The 14,628-nt window shown below is 41.5% G+C and overlaps 1 protein-coding gene across 1 annotated transcript in view; it reads left to right on the plus strand.

Moving 5' to 3' along the window:
- The window catches only part of LOC124259851 (cadherin-23-like), a 105,294-nt gene that overhangs the window by 62,853 nt on the left and 27,813 nt on the right, over positions 1-14,628 (plus strand). The window contains 10 exon segments of the mRNA XM_046694067.1: positions 1,677-1,841; positions 2,107-2,171; positions 3,090-3,333; positions 4,547-4,792; positions 7,376-7,448; positions 8,532-8,598; positions 8,601-8,976; positions 10,253-10,397; positions 11,498-11,692; positions 13,332-13,642. Of these exon segments, the coding sequence (XP_046550023.1) occupies positions 1,677-1,841; positions 2,107-2,171; positions 3,090-3,333; positions 4,547-4,792; positions 7,376-7,448; positions 8,532-8,598; positions 8,601-8,976; positions 10,253-10,397; positions 11,498-11,692; positions 13,332-13,642 (1,887 nt within the window).

The following is a 14,628-nucleotide window of genomic DNA, read 5'->3' on the forward strand; positions in this document are numbered from 1 at the left end:
ACCTATAATTGATCAAATGTTACGTGATAATTTATGACAGCAACTCTATCTCTTTATGTTTCTTTTTTTCAACTTAAGTATTGTATATTTAGTCTGCTAAAGGTTATTTTAATATTAATTAGTACATAATGACGTGCATGTACGCGTGTGTGTGGTTGCTTGTACTGATGACTCAGTTTAACATGGGTGCATGCTCAGACACAGCCAATAGACTTGACTCAATGTCCGTTCAACCCCTTATTGCTAAACGACATGCATGCAAACAACCTGGAACATCTTCTGGTGACGCCGCCTGTTGATTAATCTTTCGAGAGAACACCAACGGCATTCTTAAGACGAACGTTTCTGTCTCCCCAAAACACGTAGAATATTATGGGCTTTATATAATGTCACCATGTGAATATGAAGACGAGCATCTTTTCAAATATATTTTATATTTAAACGTAAGTTACCTGCAAGGCAGTGGGCCGGGGAATACACAGAGACCGTATGTCCGTCCGTCCATCCGTAGCTTCTCGGCGGGGGCTGGTTTATGACAGACATGCATGTTAGATAAAGGAATTGTAACAAACTGTTGTTACTTGTCTCGATCTTTGGTCTCGAGGATTCACTGTCGTACAGTTAAGTTGCCAGTGTTTTCAGCGTTCACTCATTTTTCACTTGTTCAACACACATTGCAACAGTGTTTAGCAGAGTTGAAACCAATTGACTTCTTCCATGATTACTGGTTTATTGCGAAGGATTCATTTGACCCGTTTTTAGGCTCAATTACGAGCCGTGTTCCAAATTCACACCACAGTATGTTCGTAGCATAATCAAGTTGGTTATAAACTTTGTCGTGAACGCGTTTTCTCGCAACCGAGGCCGAAAATATACATTTGGTACAGTGTTTGAAACTTATTTCTTGCGACACATGACTTCCTCTCTCCAGTAGAAGCATTTTGGTAAACCTGCACTCACTCTTTGATCCAATCCCGTGGTTCTTGCAATTGCCAAGTACCTGCCCTTGCTTTTCATTGACGTGATACCGACTAATCAAACGTCAGCATGACTCACTAAAAATCAAAGGAACCGGTCGCCATGTTGTTGATATGGCCAACCCAACATTGAAACTGTTTGTAACTCACATTCTGATCGGTACGTAAGACCTGGTGGTGTTGGCAATCAAATTTCCAATTGGAAATCAAGGGCAGGTATTTCAGGCTGAAATAACCACTTCCGGTACTAAGGTGGTTCCAGGCTCCCTTTGCCTTCGCCAACCTGTGATATGCGAGACGTGTCCCAGCTTACTTCCGGTACCAGATTTCCTGCGTATATTCAAGAACCAGTTCTGGTTCCAAATTGCGCGACCGCCAGATATGCCTCTACTGGGCTAGACCAAGTGAACAACCATGCCTTGCTGTCACAGCTGTGACAGTCGTAATAGTTTGCTTATCTGGGAATGATTAGATCGAAAATATTATTCCTGCAAGGATTATCGGTTCTATACTGTCAACAAACAACCATGAGACCATTCGGAAATGTAGAGAGGTGCCGTGACCTACATACGGATCCATGGATCCAGGTGTTTATAAAGGTTTACTGAGATATGCAGGATGGACACATCACTGAAAACTAACACGGGCGAAACACCTCATTCACGTTCACTGTAACCAAATTGGCATTATGTATTACAGCTAATGGCCAACGAAACCAAAGTTCGTCATCCCAGGAGTTCCATTGTGACAATCCAGTTGAACATCACCGATGCCAACGACAACGATCCTGTGTTTGACAGACCCTCCTACACCGGCAGTGTGCCTGAAAACGCACCGAACGGTTCTTTAATCTTGCAAGTAGGGGTAAGGGAACATTCATGATGCCAAACGGATTTTCACATGACCTTGAACTCTACAACTTGATTAAACAATAATTTATGCTGGTCTTAGATTAATTCCGAACACACAAACAAACCCGCACACACTCACACTCACACTCTCTCTCTCTCTCTCTCTCTCTCTCTCTCTCTCTCTCTCTCTCTCTCTCTCTCTCTCCTAGCCATTTTATCACTTTTCCCTATAATTTTGTTAGACGTCCACCCATTTCTTATCTCTCCTTCACTTTCAGGCTCATGACAACGACTCCGCGCTATTTGATGTGAAAAGTTACGGTTTATTGGGGACCCACTCTAAGTAAGTGCTACTAGTTTGAGTGTACGATGTGATCCTTTTGCTCTCAACTTTAACATTCACGTCAATACTCACGCGTTAACTTGTGCAGGGTAATACTGAAATAAGGGCCACTACTATAGCATCATTAGTAGTGTTGTGTGGTTCCGTGCGTAGATCTCAGGTCACAAATCAGTTGAAGTTAAGCAACGCTGGGCGCGGCGAGGCCTTGGATGGGTGACCGTGTTCGGCAGCTTGACTCCTGTTTCTAGGACTTCAGTCCTGCCCAACAACAAAGCAACTGTGGTATCACCTTAGGCAAGTCAGTTTGTTCAAAATTGCCTCTGTTCACCCAGCAGAAAATGGGTACCTGATAGGATAAGTCATGTGACTATAACCTCCTTGCGCCTCAAAGGCAACATGGGTTATCCGGAGTAAAAATGAACTGTCTAAATTGTATCAGCTTTGAGCATGCACTAGCGCGGCAGTACATATTATTACATCAATTATCAATAACGAATCGATAGTTAAAGAATGGTCCTTAAGTTGTCTCACATAAGCAATGTATACTCGTCACAAAAAGAACCTGTGCACACAGAAATTTCATTCAGAATTGGAATACAACACAGCAAAAACGTAATGATGTAGACACTTTATAAGCCGAAGTATCGGACCACAACAACATGTCAAAAGAACATGAACAGTGTCCGTAACGATGACGTCATGAGCGTTTGATTGTCTCTATACTTGCTGTGTTCACACCTGTATTTATGTATACAGACACTGTGTGTCTATATTTATATTTTCTGTGTACACAGTTTCTTTATGACGCTAGTATACATTTCAGTGAACATCAAAATGCATAATTATATAAAACATCATAAGTACGTGCGAGCGTGCGTAACACAATCTTATACACCTTGTGGATTTTATTTGATGCAGCTTTGTCCTCGACGACGTCACGGGCAAATTGCTTGTAGCTGTTGGCAGTAACCTTGACCGAGAGATACAACCTACTTACAGCCTTTCTGTGGAGGTTGTGGACAAGGGAGGTCGAAGGTCATCCGTCCCTGTTACTGTGAATGTTACGGATGTAAACGATAATCCTCCTGTATTCACTAGAGTAGAATACAGCGCAAACCTCGTAGAAGGGGATTTATACTTTGACCGACCTTTGCAAATCAAGGTAATCGCTGGTTGATATGTACGATTTATTACACGTGTTCTGAATGTCTTTGTAAGATACTTGAAACAGATGTTGTGTAACCAGTTAAACTTTATCAAAAGTGTGTTGTGTATCCAAACTAGGTTATTCGACGATAGTGATGTCATAATGCTGAATTTTCTGTTACCATCTTGATATTTTAAAATAACATTTTAACTACATTTAAGCAGTTGGTGACAAAATCTGCCAACCAAACAAAACATTTGCGGATAATTAAAAATGCAATTTCGGTTTCCTGGGGATTGGGGGTTTGTTCAGTTTAATATTTTCAATTGTTTATTTTCATCTATAAAGTAGTTGTGACAGAGTTATCTCCCTTTCGTTTTGTTTACATCCGGCATTGTCTGTTTGATTTGTTATCATGGATCACTCTGTTTTCCCGTCCTGTGTGTAATAAATAGGTCACAAATGTTGAATGTTAAATATGGAAAATGTGACACTTCAATATTTTTTAACGTTTTGATTTATTCACGAGCGAAATCTAAACGTTTACAAATATATCGTTGGAATATTTTCCATATTCAGCACCCTATTCAACAACCACTAGTTTTGTAATCTCTATATATACAATGTAAAAAACGTCTGTCTTCCGTTAACCAGTCATTACAGTTTGCAACATTTTTCGGGGAACTAGTATATTTACATTGAACCCTTATACCTAATAATAGACTGAAGCCCCGTTTATCTTTAACGTAACGTATTTGTCGTCCCGTCAGCACGGATTAACGACTGTGTGCGTTTAGAGTAATGTCCCTTTGTACTCATTTAATTACCAGGAGGTCCCCGATTTAAGGGGTTCGGGCTTATGTGTTTCCACAATATATTCAGGAAATTTAGCTTGAATTTAGATTAAAGTCTCTTTCTACGGTTGAGTGGCATACGTTTCCAATAAGTGGTTTGTAATACGAGTGAGTGAGTGAGTTGAGTTTTACGCCGCACTCAGCAATATTCTAGCTCTATGGCGGCGGTCTGTAAATAATCGGATCTGGACCAGACAATCCAGGGATCAACAGCAAGAAAATCGATCTTTCTGGTGTGGAGCATCTTCTCGTTGTATACACAGTTGTACCCTACAGATATCTGTGGGAGGCAGGATATGAACAATAATACGCCGTCAGATTTCTATATTCTAATGTGGAACGCGTGTAATTGTGTCCGGTATGTTTTGTTTCAGACCACAGACGCTGACCTCGAGGGTACAAACAACACCGCAGTGTTTTACACCATTCAGTCGCCCTCCAGTTTCCTCAACAACAACTTTTCCATCAACGGAACTGGGGAATTGACACCTAGCGGTCCCATCGACTATGAGGCTACTGACGTCAAATCAAGGAATGGAACCCTTCACCTTCTGGTGGTGGCGAAAGATGGCGGAAATCCACAATTGTCGTCAAATGTGACTGTCACCATACACGTGGAGGTGAGGGGCAAACATGGCAGGTGAAGGAGATTGGTGAAGTCTCGCACGTGAGATAGGGGCGACAGATGCAAAACCTTACACGTGCAGGTAGGGGAGACTCCTGCAGAATCTCGCACCAGGTAGTGTAGGCTGGTAATGAGTGTCAAACCTGCAGGTAATGAAGACAGATGCAGTGCGCCACAGGTATTGCAGAACGAGTATTATCGAATCTCACATAGCTGACACTGATGTGGTCACCTTACATGCGCAGCTGTACACATATATATAGGGAGGAATCACGGGTGGAAATAACCCATTGCCCGACGTCCGAGTCCAGTGTTTTTTTCTGTCGGGCAAGCAAATTTGTATATCACACTGTACTGGTGTCCAGTTGACTTTCCAATATTAATTATGTTGTTTATTTAAAACAACAACAAGAAAACGGCCGGTATAGTGGAAAAATTATCAGGGCAAGTGATTTTACATGTGCCACTGTACCGGAGTACACTAGCAATTTTAAAGTTATTTCCACCCCTGCAGGAATGATATACACGTACAAGTAGGGGACAAAAATGCGGAATTTTAGACGTGCTGGCGGGGATGTCTAATGCAGAGTGCCACATGTGAAGAAGGGGAGACTTATCTCGTCTTTATACACGTGCAGGCATACGTATATATGAAGGGAAGACTGCTAAGCACATGAAGGAACGTTAGTCGACATCTACAAGTACCACTTACTAAAGTAAGGCCAGAAATGCTTAGAAAATGCTTTTGGGCAATTATTTGATAATGTTTGATATTTCAGATTTAAAACTCATATATAATCATTCATACCACCTCGATCTAATAAGGCATATGAGTAAACACGATGTACCATTCCCTAATCATAATGATTACTCGTAAAATATCGAAAAACTTAGAAAAAATTCCATGGTAGAAACACTTCTAAGAAACAAGACCGCCCCCGTGGTGTAGTGCTTAGAGCGTCCGCCCGGAGAGCGGAAGGTCGCGGGTTCGATCCCCGACCGCGTCATACCAAAAGACGTTAAAATATGGTACTTGTTGGTCCCTGCCTGGCGCTCGGCATTAATGGGTACATCAAGGACTGGTCGGCTCGGAGTCAGTATAATGTGTCTGAGTTGGGTATTCATGCTTCACTGCGGCATGGTATCTCAGTGGGCTAGCACTATAAAACCAGCTTCAGTCTGGGCTAGTACAAGCAGCCGCACATACACATACACACGCATGCACGTCGTCATATGAGCGAAATATTATCAAGCACGACGTTAAACCCAATTTCACCTCACCTCTAAGAAACAAAATACTAGTATACTATGACCCAGCTGGCAGGCAGACAGGGTGACAGCATTATGTAACGCACGGGCAGTGCATGTCAGGGACCGTCTCAAAATATCAAGTGTCAGTATCACTGCTGGTAGAGGACTCTAGCGCAATTAGAACAGGACATTTATTGTATCTTTGATCTCATCTTGTATTTTACCACACGTCGGTGGGATTTTGCGTTCATAAAGTTTATAAGCACAGCGTATTACAGCCTATCAATTATCCATTTTGTGTTTCCTACCTGGTTTTGATTTTGACACGACCCCTGAGGTAACTGATTTGTTTACAACTTTGTAAACCTGACTATATGTCAAATGAAGGGCTTTACACATTCTATAGTAAACCCTGTCATAGCTAACGAGAGGTTTCACCCTTTGTTTCTCCAGTATGAAATACTTGTATAAATTTGAAATTAATTGTTCTGCAGGGATATCAAGTCGCATGTTGCCAGTTCAATGCTCATACACGAAGTGAAACTTCTATGGGTGAACAAGATTATCTATGCGATTTGAATTAAGACATTTTTACGTAATTATTTTGAATATAACTAATACAAGAGTTCCATCTTTTCACATATAGATGTTGAAAAAACAAAACTTTTTACAATCATTTGTGTAAGTTAATTAGTTGAGACTATATGAATAATTATAGTCTGTATTCAAAACTACAGTTTGTACTTAGAATATTTACGAATGTTGTTAAAACGTCAAAATTTCCTCCTGTGAAGTCACCCCTCAAGTGCATTTTTTCATCTGAGCTTTAATATCCAACTAGGTAGAGTCGTACATGTATCATATATGTGCTTTTATCTTGTGTCAAATTTATCATATTAATATTGAAGCCAAAAAGCATTTTCCAAGCATTTCTGGCATTACTTTATATACCTCTTAATGTACATGTAAGGGAGTCTAATGGAGTACTATATGCACATGTACAGGTATCCTAGCACCACGATGTTCTCACTATCGATTACAGATACAGAAGGCGTATGTTCAAAATAACAGGCCAACCTAGAAAATTGTGTCATGAAACCATTAACAACTGAGAGTTTTATGTTATTTCGTCAGTATCATGCCATTGCTATCTGTCATTGTTCTGAGTCACAACTGAGAGTTTTATGATATATGGAGATGTTCTGAGGTCCCTCCACATAGTTTTAACCAAATGGAGATCTTTCCACACCCCTCCAGCAATCCCATGATTTCTTGGTTTTTCTTGGTATTTTCACGTCATGTTCATAATGCCCGTCTCTTTTAACAGGACATAAATGACAACACGCCTCTGTTTACAAACGAACCATACACGGCTTCAATTCCTGAAAACGCCACAGATGGTATGTCCTGTCAGCTGATAATTACCAATGATCATTTCATATGAGATGTTAAACATTATAGGTTATGTACTGGTCACGAGGGGGACATCGATTGATGTACCCTCTATGTTTGTTTATGTTCCCTGTGCCCGAAGTTCGGCATTCCCAGCGGGTAACATAGAAAAACATTATCTGCCTTCTCAAAACATCGGTAATTTCCGTACATCATACGTGTCTCAGATATTCGAGATAAAGAATTACTAAGACGAAGTACCAAATGAATTCCCACAGTTCGGCATTCCCGGCGGGTAAAATAGAAAATGTTTCTGGCTTGTAAGCGGGGTACATTCAACAGAAGAGCGATCAGCCAATCAGAAAACGAAATTTATGTATGACGTAAGATACATCTTGATATCTAAGTCGCCAGTTATCAAAGAATCTAGATCTTACAGTTCGTTTGGCTCAAAATCGGACCGATGAATTGCAATCTAACTCCAAAACTAATAAACATAACATACTCAATGAAACGCTGATCATAATCAAAACATCATACCCACTCTGTGAGGTTTTTGCAGAATTTGTGTCCTAAAAATAATAAAGTTGTTTAACAAACTATCATTAAAATATTGACGCAGTTCACTGTTTGTTACGAGGGAGGAGTGCAGAGTAGGGGGCAGCCAGGTGCTCGAGAAGCACGTTCACAGACAAAGTTATTTATTCATTAACCTGTGCTGTGCCGTCTCCATCCGTTCTCGATCACCTGGCTGTCCCTTTCTCTGCACTCCTCCCTCGTAACAAATAGTGAACTGTGTCAATATTTTAATGATAGATTGTGAAACAATTTTTAGGACAAAAATTCTGCAAAAACCTCACAGAGTGGGTATGATGTTTTGATTATGATCAGCGTTTCATTGAGTATTTTATGTTTATTAGTTTTCGAGTTAGATTGCAATTCATCGGTCCGCTTTTGAGCCAAACGACTATAGATTTTGCAAATGTAATTGTCATGGAATAGATCCAATTGCTGAAAGCGGCGTCTAACAACAAACGAAACATATACACTGGCAGAAACAAGGATGGTGACAAGACTTTGTCTTGTTTCAGGTACATTTGTGTTGAATGTATCCGCGACGGATGAGGACGGGGAAACCCCAACAATCAAGTAATGTTCGTCATAGACTCTGGTGGCTCGGACAATTTCAGGGTGAATGGAAGAACGGGCAGAATCACTGTCCAAACAGGAGCTGCGCTGGACCGAGAGCGAGAAGCAAACTATAGCCTCGTCGTTGTCACCATTGACCAAGGCACTCCTCCGTTATCGTCTAACACCACCGTGATTGTCAACATCACGGACGTTAATGACGAACCACCTGCTTTCAGCGTGGATAGCAGCTCTGCAAGTTTTACGGAAAATAGTACAGGGATCTGCTCCTTTACTTTCAATGCCACTGACCCGGACGAGATCAGTTTACTGAACTATACCATCCTGTGGGATAGAAGCCTTGCTTATGACGAAAGAGGAGGCAATGTCAACATTTCACTGGTTAAGGTAATGTTCATCTTGCTTTAGGGTGGTGGGGTAGCCGTGTGGTTAAAGTGTTCGCTCGTCCCACTGAAGACCCGGGTTCGATTCCCCACATAGATACAACGTGTGAAGCCCATTTCCCGTGCTCCCCTGCCGTGATATTTCTGGAATAATGCCAAAAATTACGTAACACAAAACTCACTCACTCATCTTGTTTCCAGTGCTAATTTCAAGACCAAGGTGTTTAACCCTCTACTGAGTGGCTTGACAATGCTCTGAACCACATACCAAACACCTGGTGTGTTATTTGCCGTCATTTAACGTCAAAGACAACAAAATGCATACAAAATTACCATCCAGGTTCCAGGGTTAGGAACGTCCCCAACTATCTATGTTTATCGTAATAATCACCTGAATGGATGGGTAGCCATGCTCGGGGAAGTCACGGATTATTTGTCATATACATGTATCAAACACTGGTCTGTCTGGACCAGATTCGATTATTTTCAGAGCGTGGTGCAACTTGAGTGTTGCTTTCTCCAATTACATGTACTCCGAATATGCAATGAATATTTTGGGCATAAATGTCCTCGATAAATGTTTACTTCAGTTCCGATATAGAAAACTACTATTGCCAAACTCTGAACTCATTAAAATCATCTTCTGAACGTAAAGGGAGCGGTGGGGTAGCCTAGTGGTTAAAGCGTTGGCTCGTCACGCCGAAGACCCGGGTTCGAATCCCCACATGGGTACAATGTGTGAAGCCCATTTCTGGTGTCCCCGCCGTGATGTTGCTGGAATATTGCTAAAAGCGGCGTAAAACCAAACTCAGTCAGTCAGTCTGAACGTATATCAACGTAGATGACATTTTCATCTACGTCGATGATACTTTTGTTGAATGTGGCACAAATACGCTTCCAACGGGATTGGGTGGTCAGGCTCGCTGACTAGGTTGACACATGTCATCGTATCCCACTTGCGTAGATCGATGCTCATGCTGTTCATCACTGGGTTGTCTGGTCCAGATTTATAGACCACCGCCATATAGCTGGAATATTGCTGGGTGAGGCGTAAAACTAAACTCACTCACTCACTCTTACTGGTGATCTTACTGGAAGTGATTTCAATGTGAATAGTGGTCTCTCCAGGGAGAATTGTAGTTTGTAGTTTACTTTTGAATATTAAGATATCACTGTCATGGGCTGCGTGATACATTGCAGCTTGGTCTAGGTAACAAAACTATTCAATATTTTATATCCCTTTTCTTGGTTATTCATTGAACAAAAAATATTCCTAACAGGACTGGTTCAGCGTGAATGCAACGACGGGGGATTTGTGCTCGCTACCAGCTGTGATAGACAGGGAGACGGCTGAGTCCATCACGATCATGGTCCAAGTACGAGACCTTAAAGCAGAGGAACACATCGATAAACAAACTGCTACAGGTTAGTCAATTTCTACTGAACGGGGTAGGGATTAAAGAGCTTGAGATCTGGACTGAGTTTACCCTGTGAAAGGAAAAATCGTGAATTAGGAAATATTTATTTGAGGCAAGAGAGTACTTAAATCTGTCGGATAATAATAATAATGACATTTGTAATGCGCTGAATTCCACACTACGGAGATGCACGCTCAAAGGGCTCCAATCTGATTATGATTACCCCTGATAACCAAAGCTGCCTGTGAGGCGCTGGAAGGTTAATAGTCACCGGGTACCCATTTTCTGCTGGGTGAACAGTGGCAAGTTTGAACAAAATTAGTTGCCTAAGGTGAGACGACATGTATCACATGTGCTTCGTTGTGGGCAGGACTGAAGTCCAAGAAACTCTACGGAGTCAAGCTGTTACACACGGTCACCCATCCAAGGACTCTCCGCGACCAAGGTTGCTTAACTTCACCTGATTTGTGACCTGAGCTCTATGCACAGGGCCACGCACCACCACGATGTTCACACCGTCTCCGGCTTTTCTCCCTCATTAAGCTGACCCGCCGTCATACAACTGGAATGTGGTCGAAAGTAGTGTTGGGAATTGGTGGTGGCGACAGATGGCGGGTCTCCATCACTGTCGTCTAGTGTGACGGAGGTGAGGGGCAAACATGGCAGGTGGGGGGAAGATTGGTGAAGTCTCGCACTTGAGATAGGGACGACAGATGCAAAACCTTACACTTGCAGGTAGGGGGGACCCCTGCATAATCTCGCACCACGTAGTGTAGGCTGGTACTGAGTGTCAAACCTGCAGGTAAGGAAGACAGATGCAGTGCGCCACGGGAGGCGTTGCTCATGTTGTCAGTCACTTATACACGACTGCGGCCTTAAATAACAGTCACCCGTTGAATGTTAGTTGCTTTGGGTCAGATATGAGTTTTCGGCAATTTAAAACAAAATAAACTACGGAACAAACACAATACACTTCCGCCATGATAACATTCACGTTGTCTATGGAACCTTGGGTCAACTTTGTAAAGATACATCGTTAATGCTGATATTAATAAATCATATCATATACATGAAAATGATGACATGTATCATCTTTTATACACATAGCTTCAGTTTCTGTGACCATCGTGGACATCAACGACAACTTCCCTGAGATAGTGCAGGGCAGCAACATCGCAGTGAACGTGTCAGAAGGGACGCCGGTAGGGACAGTCATAAAAACTCTCGAAGCCACCGACAGAGACCTGAGACAAACAGTGACTTTCTCAACCACTTCCGTAGATTTTAACATCACAAAGAAAGGTATGTAAATGAATATTTATTGAATTTAAGCCTGAGCCCACCTTAACTTTTCCAGCTTTTACATCAAAATCTAGTTGAATTAAATAACTAGGTTTGCTTTTCGAATGACTGAAAACTCCAATTTTAAATGAGAGTGACAGACAGATATTTTATATGGGTTGGTCTCAACCATCCCAGAATCTCAGATTCGGTTGGATGCAAAGCTGCCAGAGATGACCGAGATAAAGAGGACGTTGCTGGACATGAAGGGTAAACCCAAGCTAGGGGATTGCAGGAAAGGGAGGTAATCCGCTCACCACTGCATACCACACCAACAAAAGCTTGTTGTTTTAAAAAATAGTTTTAAAACTTTTTGCAAGGCCATTAGACGTGCTTTCGGTTAGAAAATAGTAGAGTACCACAAGGAAGACTTCTGAAAAGGAATAATAATAACTTGTCCACAAAAAATGAACGTTTTCTTTTCACTCACCAATTTCTAGAATGCCAGCAAACCTTTAACGATTTATTTTTACCATATATGGTAGTACCATGACGTAGAAGAAAGCTTGAATTTGATTTGTGAGAATCAGGTATCTAATTAGACTTCCATAGCTGATATTTAAATGTACACGTCTTTCACAGAAAAACTTTGCATCTGAAAGTAATGATCTATCGATAGCATATTCATCGATACATATAACATGGCTGTCGATAACCAGTTGGCAATGCATACCTACGGTTTCAGAACAACAGCTTCATATTAAACACTAAGAAAACTATCTCAGAAATCACTCGGTGAAGTAAACCAACATATCAGAACCATGCAGTCTTGAAAGAGACTCTCTTGACTCGTTACATGGCGACGTGTCTTCAGACATATATCAGAGTGGTTTCGGTTCCACCCATAAATCACAACGTTAACTTGTAAACATTAAAAATGGGTGTAGGTGAGCTACAGGTTCGTGCAGTGTGCACATTGTAACCGTTAACATCCATTGTAGCAGCAATGCGGGGTCAGTGAACATGGGCGGATCCAGGATTCTTTTTGATTTTTTTATTTATTTATTTTTTTATTTTTTTTTATTATTATTTTATTATTATTTTTTATTTTATTTTATTTTATTTTTTTTTGGGGGTCAGAGGGTTTTAAACACCCCCACCCCCACCCTCTGGATCCGCCAATGGTGAACAATGATAGATGTACGGGGCTTCATTGATGGCTTAGAGCCTCATTTATAACGAGTTACGTAACAGTAATGCTAATAGAGGTATATTCACAGGGCTATATGACCTTTGGAACTTGACAATCTTTAGGAACCTGTGACAAAGTAATTAACCATTGCTAAGGTGGGATAACGGTTGTTTAGATTCGCCAAAAGGGACAATTCCGTTACATGATCTCCAATACTCGAGACCTCTGAATTGGCCTTCAGCAAACCATGCTTGTAAGACGCGACTAACGGGATCGGGTGGTCAGGCTCACTGACTTGGCTGATACATGTAATCGTATCCTAACTGCGTAGATCGATGCTCATGCTGCTGATCACTGGGTTGTCTGGTCCAGACACGATTATTCACATACCACCGCCATACAGCTTGAATTTGCTGAGGGCGTTAAACAACAAACGATCATATACGCAAAGTACTATCATAATTACAGGTCGCATTTCACTGGCTAAAAAGCTTGACCGTGAAACCGCAACGACAGTAAACTTCATAATCTCTGCCACCGACGACGGTTCTCCACCTCTGACATCCTCATCTACCATCAACATCGTGGTTCTCGACACCAACGACAACGACCCTCAGTTTTCCATGCCGACCTACAGTTTCTACGTATCTGAAGACAGCACCAATGGAACGGTGGTAGCCACAGTTACAGCCACAGACAAAGATGAAGGTCACAACGCCAACGTTACCTATCTATTGGGGGATGACAAAGGGGGACTTTTCAGAATGGATAGCATTACCGTGAGTAGCTAAATACTAAACACAGATGTAAAGAACATCTGATTCGAGCATATTTTAATGATTAATCTGTCATGGAGTCTGGTGTTGGATTTGTTAACTTCTTTTACATTGTATAATTGTGATACATGTATCTACGGAAGCGTAGTAGGGCCACGGTGAAAATGTTTGGGGGGTCACTATCTCCTACGTAGGACTTAATATCTCCTACGTAGGACTTAGTATCTCCTACGTAGGACTTAGTATCTCCTAAGTTGGACATACTATCTCCTACGTAGGACTAAGTATCTCCTACGTAGGAGATATTATCTCCTACGTAGGACATATTAAGTCCTACGTAGGAGATCTAAGTCCTACGTAGTACTTACTAAGTATCACCTACGTAGGACTTACTATCTCCTACGTAGGAATACTAAGTCCTATCTCCTACGTAGGAGATATTAAGTACTACGTAGGAGATATAGTAACACGTAAAAATACATTTTCTACCGTGGCCCTACTCCGCTTAGGAGATATGTAAGTCCTAATCACTAAGTCCAATGTTGGAGATTTATTTTCCTAGAAGATAGAACCATATCCAAAAGATGGGCCCTACTACGCTGAATGTATCTAATCACTAATCGCGTCGGCACTATTTCCAAAGATGTAACGGTTTGGACAAGCTTAGAAATGAAATGTATCCACGTAACTCTATCACAGGTTTCAGCATCTTGTTGTGTCAATATTGGTGTTATTAATACCGATCATGATGATTATTATGAGTATTGTACTAGTTATTGTCAATGTATTTTCATTACATGATTGAGGGGGCGGTGGGGTAGCCTAATGGTTAAAGCGTTGGCTCGTCACGCCGAAGACCCGGGTTCGAATCCCCACATGGGCACAATGTGTGAAGCCCATTTCTGGTGTCCCCCGCCGTGATGTTGCTGGAATATTGCTAAAAGCGGCGTAAAACCAAACTCAGTCATTACATGATTGAAGTGTTTACA

The sequence above is a fragment of the Haliotis rubra genome, unplaced genomic scaffold (assembly GCF_003918875.1).
Source record: "Haliotis rubra isolate DU_JTF1 unplaced genomic scaffold, ASM391887v1 Scf74, whole genome shotgun sequence".
Classification (NCBI taxonomy): Eukaryota; Metazoa; Mollusca; class Gastropoda; order Lepetellida; family Haliotidae; genus Haliotis; species Haliotis rubra.